Source organism: Jaculus jaculus, chromosome 19 (genome assembly GCF_020740685.1).
Source record: "Jaculus jaculus isolate mJacJac1 chromosome 19, mJacJac1.mat.Y.cur, whole genome shotgun sequence".
Lineage (NCBI taxonomy): Eukaryota > Metazoa > Chordata > Mammalia > Rodentia > Dipodidae > Jaculus > Jaculus jaculus.
Genome location: NC_059120.1, coordinates 15,323,992 through 15,340,949, shown reverse-complemented (window position 1 = coordinate 15,340,949; position 16,958 = coordinate 15,323,992). Strand labels below are relative to the sequence as shown.

The 16,958-nt window shown below is 39.3% G+C and overlaps 1 protein-coding gene across 1 annotated transcript in view; it reads right to left on the bottom strand.

Moving 5' to 3' along the window:
* Positions 1-933: 933 nt before the first annotated feature.
* Positions 934-16,958, bottom strand: part of Clca4 (chloride channel accessory 4) — a 30,422-nt gene continuing 14,397 nt past the window's right edge. Inside the window, exons 8-14 of the mRNA XM_004653761.2 lie at positions 13,346-13,520; positions 10,522-10,628; positions 6,389-6,604; positions 5,571-5,838; positions 3,141-3,311; positions 1,706-1,939; positions 934-1,367 (exon numbers count right to left, since the gene is read on the bottom strand). Of these exons, the coding sequence (XP_004653818.2) occupies positions 934-1,367; positions 1,706-1,939; positions 3,141-3,311; positions 5,571-5,838; positions 6,389-6,604; positions 10,522-10,628; positions 13,346-13,520 (1,605 nt within the window). The remainder of the gene's footprint in view (positions 1,368-1,705; positions 1,940-3,140; positions 3,312-5,570; positions 5,839-6,388; positions 6,605-10,521; positions 10,629-13,345; positions 13,521-16,958) is intronic.

Genomic DNA, 16,958 nt, shown 5'->3' with positions numbered 1-16,958 from the left:
AATAAGCTATAGCTTTAATAACTCTTAAGACGAACAAAAAAGCATATGGGTATGTACTGCTTTTAAGGAAAAAGAGATTTATGCTTACATTAAATTGAAATTTAAAAAAAAAAAAACTGCCTTTTTTGGCAGGAAGTATCTGAATTTTTAAGTCATTATCTTCCATATTCACAAATTGTAGTAAACATGACTGTAAGTATTATCGTGTATGGCTGGAGATTTTAGGTGAATATAATGCTGTTTATACCAATAGCATAGTAACCACATTTATTTCTTTCCCCTAATGTTGACTTGATCTCTTATACTTGCATTTCAACTACTCAAGTAATAATTTAACTTCTTTTAAAAAAATTAAACTTTTTTGGACAATTTTCATACATATCCCTCGTGTATTTTGATCATAATCCCTTTGCCTCCCTCTCATTTCCTTCTATTGTACCCTTTCTTCTTTCTAACTAGTCTCTTTTATATTCTGATTTTTTTTATCCCTCCTCCATCATCTGTTATCCATGACAGCATGTTGATTGGCCCCATTTCATGCAAGGAAAAACAGCTGCTGTGAGGTCATGAGTGCAAAGGCCCCCTTCATTTCCAGAAGGCAGCATTCCAAAGAACTCCTCCCATCCTCTGGCTTTTAAATTCTTTTTGCCACCTCTTCAGCAATACTTTTTAAGTTCTTTATGAAATTTGAAATGTCATTTTAAAAAGTTTTGCATCAGAAAAATAATACACAACTAGTGTTCAATATGAAAAAGGAATTTTATTCATCACTATAATGATGGATGAGTAAAATGTTACACATTAATATGGACAGTTCTCCACATGTCCATGGATAGCTATATTTAATCAAGGTATCCTTTCTGAACCTCCTGAAATTAATTTTATGAGTTCACGATCATACAGGATGAACTTACTCATGCTCTTTCTGTTCTTTCAAAACGCTGTGGTGTGTCTTCTTGAAGATCTCCTCTTTAAGACACAAATTATGGCACTAACAATAATGCAAACAGCTATCACAGGCAATACCACAGACAGCACCACAGTAGAAATGTTAACTCCAGACTTATGCCCTCCGTCTGGACTGGGGCTGGGATTTTCACCAGGACTGCCATCTGCTTGGGGGACGAATAAAGCTACTTGGGCAATGTTGGATAAGCTTGATTGCAGATTGCTTTTGTCTACGCTTTTAATGGCAATGAAGATGTAGGTTGCATTTTCTTCTGAGATATTTTCTGGTTTAAATGTAAAGGTTTCCTTGGAGTTGGCCTCATTTGGAAGTAAGGCAGTAGTATTAACTTGAAGAGCCCCATCAAAATTGTCTCTTAATTCAGTGAGATTTTCACTCATTCTTATGAAATACTGTTGAACTGAGAAAAAAAGTTACAAGTGGCATAGTTATTATATCATACATGAATTTCCATTTAGTTTCAAAAATGTTTAGTTATGCAAAGTATATGCTGATACCAAAAGTCATACTCATTTTTCAACAAAAGGTAAATACTGGCTTTTGAACTCCACCAAATGCTTCTAACTTGTATGAAAAATAGGACCAGTTTAAAATATGTCCTGTTTAATTCCCAAATATCAGATTATGGAATTCATACTTTGCTGAATCAAATCAAATCAAATTATAAAGCCTTCTCCCCTAACCCACTTGCAATGAGCACATTTCACTTAAGTGGAAACCTTTGTTCCTTGTTCTTACCTTTTCCAATGTCATAATCATCACCTGGGGCTGTCCATGTCAGACTGATCTCAGAGCCATTGAGAGTGGCATGAAGGTCTGTAATTTGACTCGGTGGGTATTTGTCGGGCAGTGGGAGAGGGGGCACTTGCGATACCTCAAATGCGCCTCCAGAGGCCGTTCTGCTAAAATTCTCTAGGATTGCCAGTGTGTCCTCATTCACTTCAGGTCTTGGCGCATTCCCTTGAATTTCCCCTACATTTAAAATTCGGTAGTTTAAAATGAGCACAACTACACTAGTGTATTCAGAGCTCAGTGAATTGCCTTCATAATTCCACTTGTTTTTCCCTTTTTTGTGTCTTTTCATTTATGCAGTTACATTAATTTTTTTTTGTTTTTATTTATTTGAGAGTGACAGACAGAGGAAGAATGGGTGCACCAGGGCCTCCAGCCACTGAAAACAAACTCCAGATGTGTGTGCCCCCTTATGCATCTGGCTAACGTGGGTCCTGGGGAATCGAGCCTCGAACCGGGGTCCTTAGGCTTCACAGGCAAGCACTTAACCGTTAAGCCAGCTCTCCAGCCCCAGTCACATTTTTACTATGTGGCACAATCATAAGCATTCATTGGGTGGGAGAATGCTTCCTTTAGCGCTCTTGCCAGGTTGCTGCAGGCTGAAAGTGGGCAACAACTCACTTTGGTAAGAAAATGCCACTGAATGAGAATAATGTAATTCAATAAATACTTAAAAAAATAGAAAACAGCATTTCATGTAGTCCAGGCTGCCCTTGAACTCAGTATGTAGCTGAGGATGACCTTGAACTCTCCATCTTCCTGTCTCTTCCTCCTAAGTGCTGGGATCACAGCGCCATGTTCTGCCGCGTCCAACTAATACATGTCCTTTTTTTTTTTTTTTCAAGTATTGTTTTACTTGTTAAATTATCTCCCAGCTAGAAATATGCTTGGAGAAATCAATGACAGCTCCCTTGTAAACACTTGGGCCGGGTCTTGCCTTCCCTGTCGCAAGGACTAAGGAATAACACTCCTGTCTTACTCTATTGCTAACAAAGGCCTCCAAAGTCACAAGATGAGGGACAAGCACAGGAAAGCTAGCAGAGATGGCATCCTAGATGCATACCATCACCTTACTTTTCACAGTTTTTTTTTTCTTTTGACTTTTGATTTAAAAACATTCCAAATCAATGTTTACTCTTGGAGCACAGGTAGCTTAGAGTGAGCTGGATTGTTGCTTTGTCCTGAGCTGAAAATCTGGCATAGTACGTTGATGTTCCTAAGGTGTTCCACATTGACATGGGACTAGCTCGTAGGCTTTAAGTGCCTACTAGATGCCAGGTATAATTTAAAACTTATATTTACTTGAAAGCAACTAGCAGTGGAGCCTCAACCATATCCAACCACAACTATTACTCACCAGGTTTCTGACCCCATGACTTACCATCCACTACCCAGCCTGGGATGTATGCTGCTCTGTTCAGGGCATGCCGCGAGCTCCTCCTGGCAGAGGTTGCTCCTCCATGAGCCCACACTTTTAAGTTGTATGTGCCACTTTCTGAATAAGCCGTAAAATACCTGGAGTAGACCCCATCATCCTTGAATAGATCAGCACCTTGGTATGGGAATGAAGGAAGAAATTGCCATTATTGTCAATAAAATGAGAGATTGATTCATTTTCCAAGATAAGCATTGGCTTCTATAAGTATATTTTCTTTCTTTTTTTTTTTAAATTAAAAAATATATTTATCTATTTGCAAGCAGAAAGAGAGACAGAGAGGAGTGAAACAGACAGACAGAATGGGTGTACCAGGGCCTCCAGTTGCTGTGAACAAACTCCACACGCATGCTCCACTTTGTGCATCTGTGTTTATGTAGGTACTGAGCAATCAAACTCAGGTCATTAGGCTTTGCAGGAAAGCACCTTAACTCCTTCCCCAGTCCTATAAGCTATTTTCTACATTGGGCACTTAGACCTTGCATGTGACTCTCTGGAGCATATTGTCATTATGTCCTGCCAGTTCAACCCATTGTTCAACTGATGCTCTTGGGTTGTATTAGCATTACTCCTACATTTATATGACACATTTATACATATCGCCAATCGCATATGTAGAATAAATACTTAACTTTCTCATCTTTCTATCCCTTGTCAACTTATCCAGAGATTATAGGGCTCTACTTACCACTTGAATGCCAGTTGGCTTGCTTTCAGCTTAATCAATCATATTAATTATGTCCTCTTTGTTTAAAACAGTGGGCTCCCATTTAGGTAAATATATGTTTGTGTAGGACTTATTTATCACATCGATGCCCCAAATTACTATTTCTGCCTTATCTTCATCAACTCCTCCTTTATTTTGTTCAGCCCTCACCATCCTGATCAATTAATCCTTGGTCTGACAAAGGAAAACCTCATGTGCTCTTGGAATAAATGTTCTGAGGAGCTCAGCTTGCTTCCTGAGATCAGTCTGGGGAGGGGGGAGGGGGTCATATGCTGAACTGCAAAATGTATTTGCCACTCTAGTCAGAAACAAGAACTTGAACTCCTTGTACCAATAGGATCTGTATCACCCTAATAATCTGGTGATTTTCAGAGATGCAAATTTCCTTAACTACCAAGAGAAGGGCTTCTGCATTCTCATAACAAGCCCTCTCGATGGATGACTCCTTTGCACACACAAGTTGGAGGATGTGTGTCTAAACCATTGTTACTCATCACTACCTTCATTAGAAAAAACACTCCAATTATCTTATCCCCCAATTAGCTAAATAGCCGTCTGGGAAAATGCCAAGAAATGAAGCCAGATACAGTAAGTTTTACTTATGTAGTGTAAATGGTTTTGTGGAAAAGGAAAGAGACAAGTGATAGTCGTGGAAATATTGTACTTAAAGAAAGCACTGAAGAACTGGGAAATTGGCTCAGTAGTGAAAGGTGCTTTCTTGCCCTGGGTTCGGTTCCCCATACCCATGCAAAGCCAGATGCACAAAATGGCACTTGCATCTGGAGTTCATTTGCAGTGGTGATAGGCCTGGCATGTTCATTCTCTCTCGCTTTCTTCACAAATAAATAAATAAAAATAAAAAATTAAAGATCAACCTTTAAAATAAAAAGAAAGCATTGAGGCTCACCCAAGAACAATTTGCCAACTATAATTGAAGACAGGATTGTAAAATGGCTAAATACATTACATTGTGAAAGCTGTGGGTAGAAACTTGTAATAATTTAGATGTGTAATGTGTACCATATTGAGTTGTTTCCTTATACACTGACCTCTTGACATAGGGTTCCATTCCCAGAACAACCCAGAGTATGGGAATAGGTTTTATGCACCACTCACCCCTACTAACCATGGAGACAGAGAACAGATAATAAAGTTATTTGTTTTCTGCCAGTCAGACTTGGTATCCGATGCTCCAGTGGTGAGCCTTCTCTGTGGCACCTCTAGCTGACTTCAGGGCCCAGGACTGTATTGTCCTCTGTTACAGCTGTTTGGAATTACTCTAGCTTTTTTCCCATTCCCAGCCAGGGGCCCAGATTCTACCACTCATCCTCATCTGAACTGTGTCCACACTTTTTTTTGATGATGCTTGCCTACGAAACACATGCTCAGAATCTTGGTTTACATTCTCAACCTTCTGATTGAGACCTTCCTAACTGCTGACTGTCTTTGCCTGGCTAGAGGACAAATGATTTTGACCATTATTGAATGATTACCATTGCTAAGCACTTTGTATGGTCACCTGACCAAATCTGCTGCTGTAGCTATTCCTCCAGAATCTGCCTCAGATGAGCACCTTCCACTGCCTCAGGGAGACCCCATGGCATGTAGAGTTATGAAAATATAGATGTATTCATTAAAGTCTGTGTTACCTGCACCATTATCCAAAAGTTCCAAATACTCTATATTTCCACTGTTTGATTCAATGATAGCAGTCACGTTGGCTCCAAGGATGGGCACAAACCCTTGTAAAACTTCAGCATAAACAATCATTGGGCTGGGGAAGCTGCTTGTGTCTTTGTTCATTTTAGCATTCACTGTGATTGGCGCCACAGAAGAATTTGCTGCCCGAGAAGTTACTGTAATGGTTAGGATTTCTCCTTTTGCTTTGGCTCCAAGATTGTAAGCCCAGTTGCCCACCTAAAATTTTCAATGGAAATATATATATATAAATATAAAAAATATACAAATTATTCATAGTCACGGTCTATCATTTTTTCTATTATTCAATTTTAAAATAAATCATAGAAGTACAAAATAAACCAACTATTTTTGAGAGTTTTGAGGTTATTAAAAGGATATGAGCTGAGACAGTTCAAGCAGGGCACCCAGACTGCTGTCGGGGCTGGTGTCTGTACTTTGTGACAATTCAACAGTAAAGAATATATTTTGGAAAGTTTGCCTGGGTTTTGGTCTTAGAGTCAAAGATCCTATGGATGCCACAGGAATAGTGAGAAAGGACTTTGCAGCATTCTGCCCCTGGGTGGCACAGACTTTCTGTACATCTCAGAGTACCTTTTCTTTTTCTTCCTTTTTACCCTTTGTCCTGCCATCACAGTTTTCAGTATCATATGGGTAAGGAAAGCATATAAATTTCACCTTAATTTTCAAGGTGAAAAATATCACTGACACATTTACGATGACATTAGCTTGGTCCTGCCTGGAGGAAACTGAAGAGCTAACTACTTACCTGTGCAGTTCCTGGAATAGTGATATATGCCATATTGGAAGTGTGGTCCACTGTGAAATTTGTAATTGGTGTTCCTTTGGGATCCCAGAGAAAAATATTAGGCAGCTGTTGGTTCCATGTGATGAGGAAGAACGTGTCCTTTCCCACTGTGCTGTCCATTACGACAGTATCATTCATCCAGAGGCTCTCGCTCAGGGTGACTCCCTTACTTTCTAGCTGTATAGAATATTTTAAAACAAATTACTATAGGAGAGAACATCTTGATTCTTTTTTCTTTTAAAAGATAGTTATAATTTTTGGTCTTATCTTTCTTTTTAAAAAATTTTTTTTGTTCATTTTTATTTATTTAGTTGAGAGTGACAGAGAGAGAAAGAGGGAGGAGAGAGAGAGAGAGAGAGAGAGAGGGAGAGAGAGAGGGAGGGAGAGGGAGAGAATGGGCACGCCAGGGCCTCCAGCCACTGCAAACGAACTCCAGACGCATGTGCCCCCTTGTGCATCTGTCTAACGTAGGTCCTGGGGAATTGAGTCTCGAACCGGGGTCCGTAGGCTTCACAGGCAAGTGCTTAACCACTAAGCCATCTCTCCAGCCCAATTTTTGGCATTATCTTTCATATGCCATACCTAGGTTTGCCATTTTATAATTTTAATTTTTTTCTTTTCCCTCCCTCCCTCTTCTTTGTCCTCTCCTCTCCTTCCTTCCTTCCTTCCTTCCTTCCTTCCTTCCTTCCTTCCTTCCTTCCTTCCTTCCTTCTTCATTCTCATGGACTTCTTCTATATCCCTGGCTAACCTGGTACTCATGTTGTACGACACAGTAGTCTCAAATGTACAGTAATCCTCTTGTCTCTGCCTCTTAATAGATCCGAGATCTTTCTTAAAGCTTAGTGGTATATGACAAATGTCATTCAGAAAATGTGGATCTAAATAGAGGGCAGTGAAAACATCAGTTTTAAAATTGAGACTGTAACCCTTTTCTATTTTCCCACTTTTTTTTCTGGACAAACACCCTGGCATCTAGCATTAAAGGATGTTAAACTATAGGAAGATTAGTGGTATGTGTGTGTGAATGGTTGTGTTACACTCTTTCTCCCTTTCTTGATGATCACATAGAAAAGATAATACTTGGTGTAACTAGAGTATTTAAGTAGAGGTAGAGTAAGGGCTTCAGAGCTAAAATGAAGACAAGTGACTTGGTTGGATATATAGCTCAGTGATAGAAAGCTTGCCTAAAAAGGCCTGGGTTCAGCTCCTAGCAACACACACACACACACACACACACACTATAACTGAGATAAACATTTCTGGATAATTTCTGAATGTAGCAATATTTAAATAACTTATCACACAGGACAGTGGGTGAAGCATTGTACATTAGGTATATTCAGTAGGAAGGAAAATTGATAGTGAAAACAGAATTTTGAGAAGAGATAAAGTTAAAGATGAATATTCTCTGAAAGGTGCTATAAAGAAATTTTACAAGTTTCTCTTGATAACTCTTAGTCCATACGAGCCAAATTTATAATTTTTTTCAACTCACAAAATTGTATATATTTATCATGTACAGCATATTTTTAAATGTGTATATATTATAGAAGGGCTAAATTAAGCTAATTAACATAAGTATTGCCTCACATACTTGTCTTTTTATTTTGTGGTGAGAATACTAATGTAGTCACTATGTTTTATATTAGGTCTCTTGACCTTGTTTCTCTTATGTTACTGAAAGCTTGTACGTATTGTGTCAAATCTCCAGCCCTCATGCCTCACCTGCTACTGGCAATCCCAATTACGTTCTTTGCTCTGTGATTTCAACTCTACTAGATTCCACATGTAAATGAAATCACGCCTTTCTGTGATTGTTTTCTCTTACCTGACAAGAAGTTGCAGGATTTACACCTTAACACACTTACATGGATGCCTCTTAAGAGGGTCCATTGCAAGAACCACAGGAAATTCTGTGTCCACTCAACCCAGTCCACCACCCCACACAGCTTCAGTCCTATGCTAATAGAGGCCCAAGAACTGTACTTTGAAGCACCACTGTTCTGACTGAAATATTAGTCCCAGGTGAAGTAGACAAGTCTTTGAATTGATATGACATAAATTTGAATGTGAATGCCTCATTTTTTGTCTGTCCATCAGGAAAGTCTAAGAAGACAAGATGCCTTTGGCCCCATAATGACATCAGGGGGAAATAACAGTGAGACATAACCTTCATATGCCCACTGGCACCTCCCAAGCCCAAGTTCTCATCAGCTCAAATGCTTGTATCTCGCCATGTTCTAATGTGTCATTATTTCTCCTATCAGGTCTATTAATCATGTATGTGAATACAGATTAACCTTGAAAGTATTTGCTTTCTTTTTGTTATTGATCTATGTATGAACATGCCATAGATATTTCAAGTGAGAGGAACAAAATTTTTCCTCCCTTTTTCATACTCTTAAAGTTGTGAGTACCTCTTACATACAAAGGCCTCCTTTCTAGCTGGCTTTCTGTAGTCTACGATTATTCTCTTAAATGTCTTTGGAATATTCCATTTGGAATGCCCATCATCCATTCAAAATTACTGAAGATAAAACAGAGTACTAAATTAAAAAAAAAAAAAGTCTTTCAAGTCAGTTCTTTCACCTTATTCCATTTTAGAGTAGTATTGTCATTCTCTTCCTCAGTCAGGTTGAAAGTCTCCCTAATTCCCCTTTATTCTCTATACACTGCCAGGTCAGGTAAACTCTCAAGCTGAATGCACAGTAAATCCATAAATCATATCTCCGAGGGATTCTATACATACTCAAAGGCCAATCCTGTAACTCCTATGCTCATTGGTGGGAATCAGAGAAAAAAGGTGTTTTTTTAGGAGATCTTGGAAAATGTTCATGTAGGCAGTGACCTGATGAGTTGGAAAACAGAATGCATAAGTCTTAACATAAAGAGACATGACATGGGGCAGGAGAGATGGCTTAGTGGTTAATGTGCATGCCTGTGAAGCCTAAGGACTCAGGTTCGATTATCCAGGTCCCATGTTAGACAGATGTACATTGTGGGCATGCATCTGGAGTTTGTTTGCAGTGGTGAGAGGCCCTGGCAAGCCCATTCTCTCTCTCTCCTCTCTGTCTCAAATAAATAAATAAATAAATGAATAATAAATCTTAAAAAAAATGAGACACGACATGGACTTATGGGAATGAAAAGAAGAGAAACAAATTTTTATAAAATATATTTTGATGGAAATAGGTCATGTTGACATTATTCCTCAGACATGAATTAAAGAGCCAAAACTCCTTTAAAACTTTTGAATCTAAGGCTGGGTTGGTGGTGCATGCCTTCAATTCCAGCACTTTAGAGGCAGAGGTAGGAGGATCACTGTGAGTTTGAAGCTACACTGAGACTATATGGTGAATTCCAGATCAGCCTGGGCTAGAGTGAGACCCTACCTTGAAAAACAAAACAAAACAAACAAAATTGAATCTAAGTAATACAAAATTATTGTAAAATGAGTTGAGTTCATATGAGTCATAATAAAAATAAAATCAGCAAAAAACCCTGAAACAAACAGACAAAACCAACCAACCAACCAAGCAAACAACAACAAAAAACAACCTAAGAGTGACTGAAGAAGTGAAAGGAGCCCTGGGCTTCAGAGGGGCTCTCCTCTGTTTGTTTCCAAGATTCCTGCATTCCATTTCTTAACTAGGTGCTTGAGTGCATTTGTCTAAATATACCTTACACACTGTATACAAACACAAAGAGATAGATAGGTAGGTATACAGATAGAGGATAGATCTATTTTATAGCTTGGAGGCAAGATCGTTAAAAACGCATTCACTAAAAATGGATGATGTATTTTGGATGAAATCTACTTTTTGTAGAAAATTTGATATTAAATTTTAATGTTATCCTTAAATTCATGAAAATATGAATAATGCTTGCTATTTTACCACTTGTTTTCTCTGTGTTTAGCCATTTAATTTGATTACATCCAAACAATTTCTTCTTCAATTTAAGATTTTGATTTCAATTGTTAGACATGACTTTAACAAAAATGTGGAACTCCAAGCTAACTTAACATTACCAACTTTTCCCCCTTGGTTATAGTGAAAGTAAGCACAAAGCCCCTGGAAATGTAAAATCTGACCTGAATGGACTTCTGGGTGACACCAACATTTTCTGAAGTAAGAGACCCAAATGCATCAATGAGGCCATTGTTCTGGGCTTTATCTGAAGCATAAAGATATTTTCCTCCTAAAATATAAATGAACAAGCTAGGTTGTTTTGTAGAATATAAGAATATTTCACAATTTAATGATTGGCAAGTTTATAGTTTAAATAAAATTCAAAGATCCAATATGTCTTATTGAAACAAACTTCTTTTACCTGTTAAGATTCACTCTGAAATCCAACTTAAAACATCATGCCCATGGAGCAAAAGCTACCAAAATATCTCAGTATGAAAAGTTCAGCTATATCAAGTAGTCATAGAGCATAAAAGATGTTACCAATGCACAGATTTTAAACAGTCCCTGTTGGGGAATGATTGTATTTAATTGTTTTTATTTAAGACATAGTTCTAACAAAGCTGACTTTTAGACTGTCCCACACAAATTAGGTCAGAAACAGAAAGATCAAATTAGAGAGAACAAATAGCAGCTATATTGAGGTATCCTGATAATAACTGGCACTGAAGAGATAGAATAATAGTAAGAAGTAGGGAACATTCAGAGAAATGCTAGTATTGAGTGCAATGCTGGCAACAGAAATAAATTTTACAATGGCCATGAAAGCTTTTTGACTTAACAACTAAAGCAATGTATATCCCCAGAGGGAGTCTTGCCAGAGCCACTGAAAGAAAGGAGCATGACAGATCTCCAAACACAGAATCCCTGATAGAGATGAACATAATGAATCCCACATTATGGAATCCCTGATAGACAGGAGCATGACAGATCCCCCGACATGGAATCCCTGACTGATAGACAGGAACAAGACAGATCCTAGAACACTGAAGTACCCCAGAGTATCCACATCTCCCATAACCAACTCATGTCAGTCTTTCTTGCTTTTGTCTAATTTTTGTTAAGTAGAAGACAGATAAAATAATAATCATACATAAATAAAAATTATGTATTATAGTTCAATCTTAAATGGCTTGTATAACCAACCAGTCATTAAAAAGTAGTACTTGGCACAATGAATGTCAGTTTGGTATAGAAATTGGTAATGTTATCAATTCTGTGTTGTCCACTATGTTAAGAAGACACCAGAGGACCAGGGTAAGTGATTGCTCAGAGGACAAAAGCCTTTGCTATGCAGGAATGGGGCCTGAGTTTCCATCCTAGAACCCACCTGAAGCTGGCTGCTGTGGTGTTCATCTGTAATCACAGTGCTCCTATAGTGCCATGTGAGGTAAGGGCAGGAGGACCCACAGAAACTCCCAGGCCGGCTAACCTCGTGTATACAGCAGCTAACAGCAAGGAAGACCCTATGTCAAACCAGGTAGAAGGCATGGATTGTTGATATCTACGGTGGTCCTCTGACCTCCCTATGTGTGCACCCAAACACACACATACACATGCATGCATGCATGCATACATACCATACACACAGAAAATTAAAAAATAAATTAAGAAACAATTAGAAAAATGTAGCCCTCTTTTTAGTGCCTTGTACTAACCACTTGGCCATAGCTACATTGCGTGGCACATTTTTATTTAAAAAAAAATTTTATTTATTTATTTATTAGAGACAGAGAGAGAGAGAGAGAGGGAGAGAAAGAAGGAGAATGGGTGTGCCAAGGCCTGTAGCCACTGCAAACGAATTTCAGACACATGCGCCACCATGTGCCTCTGGCTTACATGGGACCTGGAGAATTGAACCAGGGTCCTTAGGCTTGGCAGGAATGTGCCTTAACTGCTAAGCCATCTCTCCAGCCACATCTGACTATCAAAATAATAGCTTACATTGTTATTGCTTATCTAGAGATTTCATTGTTTGAGCTTTTCAGCCTCCCACCTCACTGCCTCCCACTCCCTGCTTATCTCATTGATGCAAGCCTGTGCTTTGAACTCATGGTAGCATCACTTTCTCCATGTTGTTCACATTGTCATGACAACTTTCTTTTTGTCTTGCCATGGTCATCTTTCCTCACATCTTTTAAAAAATATATATTTTTGTTTATTTATTTGCAAACACAGAGAGAAGAGGACAGACAGACAGAATGGACATGCTAGGGCCTCTAGCCACTGCAAATGAATTCCAGATGCATGGACCACTTTGTGCATCTGGCTTGGTGTGAGTACTGGGGGACTGATCTCAGTCATTAGGCTTTTCAGGCAAGTACCTTAACTTCTCCCCAGCTCTCACCTCTTTTTCTTCATTAAAAAAAATTCAAAGCAGCTTTGAAGTCATCTGGTGTCTCTCATACCTTATTTCCTTCTATAAAACTCTGGGAGAATTAAGGGCATCCAGTTGTCACATAGACATCTTTATAATTTTCTCCTGTTGTTTGTATTTTATTTTTATTTGACAGAGATAGGAGAGAGAGAGAAAGAAAGAGAGACAGAGAGAGAAAGAGAGAGAAAGTGAGAGAGAGAATGAGTACTCCAGGGCCTCCAGCTACTGCAAATGAATACCAGATGCATGTGCCTCCTTGTGCAACTGGCTAACATGGGTTCTGGGGAATCGAACCTGGGTCCTTTGGCATTGCAGACAAATGCCTTAACCACTAAGCATCTCTCCATCCCAATTTTCTCCTGTTTTAATGGAGGTTATGTGTGTGGTTTGATTAGTAGTTGTCTCTACAGCCATCTGGACTATGAGGACACTGGTTGGGTCTGGTCTGACTCTGCTTTCTGTCTCCTGGCATGGCACCTGCCAAGCAGAAGCTCAAGAGAAGTCGTTACCTGTCAGCATACATTTATACCCTGCAATGAAAGGTCTGAAACCCAGACATCAAGTTTTACCTGTTATATTATTCATCTGTATCACAGCCTTTTCAAAATTTGGTCCCAAAGCAATGAAATGAATGATGACACCACTGTTTTCCACCTCATTCAAACAAGAGCTTGCGGTGGGGTCCTCGCCATCAGTGAGCAGCACAATTTCAGACCCATCTATGGGTTTTTGCTCTTCAAACACCTGAGAACACAGATCAGAACACCACTGTCATACTAGATCAGATATGCTGGAGAAACTACAAAAAAGCACAGGGAGGGCTGGAGAGATGGCTTAGCGGTTAAGCGCTTGCCTGTGAAGCCTAAGGACCCCGGTTCGATGCTTGGTTCCCCAGGTCCCACGTTCCAGATGCACAAGGGGGTGCATGCGTCTGGAGTTCGTTTGCAGAGGCTGGAAGCCCTGGCGCGCCCATTTTCTCTCTCTCCCTCTATCTGTCTTTCTCTCTGTGTCTGTCGCTCTCAAATAAATAAATAAATAAATTTTAAAAAAAGCATAGGGAAAATTAAAGTGTGCAGAATGGAAGAAATAATCTCAGGTTATAATCTATAGCCACAAACCCCTGGAAAATGTAGACACAATGTCTTTCTACCCTCTGGTTGCAGGGAATATGTGCTCAAATGGAAATTAAGCGGGATCAGGACTTAGGAGAATCTCACTGACTAAATGATAGTGGCATTAGCCCAGGAAACTCAGGTCACCCAGATCCCCAATATATAGCATTAATTTTTTTCTGCTACTTTTGTCAAGTATGCAGAGTGTAAAGTGTTGTACATACAGCCAGAAACATTAAGTATCCACATCAAGAGGCTGGGGAGGTGACTTGGAAAGAAAGAACACTTGCTGCCCAAGTTTGAGACCTGAGTTCAAGCCCCCAAACCACATAAAAGGCCGGGTATAGCCACACATGCCTGTAACCCCAGCCCTGAGGGGGTGGAGACTTGGCATCACTAGGGTTCCTGGTCAGCTGGTCTAACTGAAAATAGTAGGAACTCCAGGATAACTGAGAAGCTCTGTCTCAAGAAAATAAGGTGAAAAAGTGATTGATCGACGAGGTCACCTGACACCTGCCTCTGAACTCTGCACGTATGTGGAGTGCATGAATCTGCACACACACATATACACTCTCCCATATATACACACTAAGAAAACCCCACATCGACATCAACATAAAAATGTAGTAGATTTCAAATTAGAAAACCCTTAGTATACTTATAAATGAAACACTGCTTATGTCCTAAGCATGTTGTGGTTGGAGATCTTTATTTAACTTTAAAAAGTATTTTTATTTATATATTTGCAAGCAGACAGAGATAGAGAGAAGACAGACAGAATGGCTGTGCGAGGGCCTCCAGTCTCTGCAAATGAACCCCAGAACCCTGTGTCACTTTGTGTATCAGGCTTTATGTGGGTACTGGGGAATTGAACCTGGGTTGTTAGGTTTTACAGCTGAGTGCCTCAACTCTTTCAGCCATATTTCCATCCCCATTATTTAACTTTTAATTCACTAAGCATATTAATGGTTGGTGGTGCTGAAGAACCACATGCATAATATATATATATATATATATATATATATATATATATATATATATATATTTTTTTTTTTTTTTTTTTTTTTTTTTTTGAGATAAGGTCTTATGTAGCCCAGACTGGCTTCAGACTCTGTGTGGCTAAGGCTGGCCTTTAACTGCTGATCCTCCTGCCTCCACTTCTCAAATGCTAGGATTAATCGTAGGTATGTGCTACCATGCATGCTTGAACACTTTTTCTTTTCTTTAAGAATATATATTTTTAATTTTTTTAAAGAAAACTTATTTGTTTGCAAGCAGAGGAAGACAGAGAGAAAGACACAGAGAGAATGTGCATGCCAGGGCCTCTAGCCACTGCCAATGAACTCCAGATGCATGTATGTACCACTTTGTGCATCTGGCTTGCTTTACATGGGTACTGGGGGATCGAACTCGGGTTGTTAGATTTTGCAGGCAAGCACTTTAACTGCTAAACCACTTCTCTAGCCCTAATTTTTTTTAAATTATATTTGTGATATATATGTATCAATAGATGAATGGAGAGAGAGAATAAATGGGCATTCCAGGGTCTCTTGCTGATGGAAATGAACTCCAGATGCATGTGCCACTTTGTGCATCTTGTTTTACGTGGCTACTAGGAAATAGAACCCAGGCCAATTCGGCTTTGAAAGCATGCATCTCTCCTGCCCTTGAGTCCTCTTTCTATAAAGCCTAACAGTTTGAAACTAGTTCTGAATCTAGGTGTGTACAGTAGAGGACTTATCCCAGAATTGCAATTGCATTTCATCTTCTCTAGCAGCTTTATAAGGGAGAAGGAAGTGGTTTCTTTTAGAACCATTGGGGAAACTGAGACTATGACAAAAGATAAAAAGTCAAATTATCAGGGACTTTTTTGTGCATGAAATATGGGCAGATTTACAGATGAGGGTTTGGAACATAGAGCTCTCCAATAAAGCTGGTATTGGGGAAGAAATCACATAGCTAGTAAGTGATAATGGTGACTTTAAGTCATACACCTATATTACAATAATTAATTAACATAATGATATAATGATTAGTAATGGAATAGAATAATAGAGTAATGATTAAACAGCAAGAGCGATTCAATGGTGTTTTGGAGAAAGGAAATCTTTTGGAAAGAGAAGATGTTCTGGAGAAGATTGGCGTGTAAAGACGGGGAAGAGAAAGCATGCTAGGCTGAGGACTTGCGTATGAGGAAGTGTGGGAGCTGTCAGCCCAAGTGGGCCTGGAGGACAATGACAGTAACATTGATTAGGGTACCAGGAGAGGAAAAATGAGGGAGGGGGAAAAGTTGAATAGCATCAGGCTGAAGAAATCAGCTTAAATTTATAGACTAAGAGCATTTCTAATCAGGAAAATGATTCAATTGATATTCTGTGCTAAAGCTGAACATTTGGATAAAGTTTACCCTACACTATAGTGACTATTATTCTAAATATAATGCCATGTAATTTTACTTAGTCCTGATGTACGCATTGCAATTTCTTCCATTTTATTTTATTTTATTTATTTATTTATTTTTGGCTTTTTGAGGTAGAGTCTCACTCTAGCCCAGGCTGACCTGGAATTCACTATGGAGTCTCAAGGTGGCCTCAAACCCACAGCAATCCTCCGGCCTCTGCCTCCTGAGAGCTGGGATTAAAGGCATGCGCCACTATGCCCAGCAATTTCCTCCATTTTAAAGATAAAGCTTAGAAAACGAACAGGCTGAAGGTCACCTGAGTCCAGAGAGCTAATCAGAGCAGAGGCAGCACTCGGAAGTCAAGTTCACGCTCTGTCCTTGGCTCAGTGTAAATGTGACCATCAGTCCTTGGCAATACGCGCTTTAATAGACACATGCTGTTTGTCCTCCTGAATGTCACATGAACAAACTGCCTCAAAGCGTTCAAATCAGCTTCCTCGGTGTCAAACTTGATGGCATTTGTGCCTAAGCACACTTACTTATTTAAGTGATCCTTAGTACAGACTACGATATGATGGCAGAGAGCAAAGTCTCTGACTTCATCGGGTTTATCATCTGGGGGTTGGTTGTTTGTTAGAGAGAGTCTCACTAAGAAGCCTGTGCTTGAGG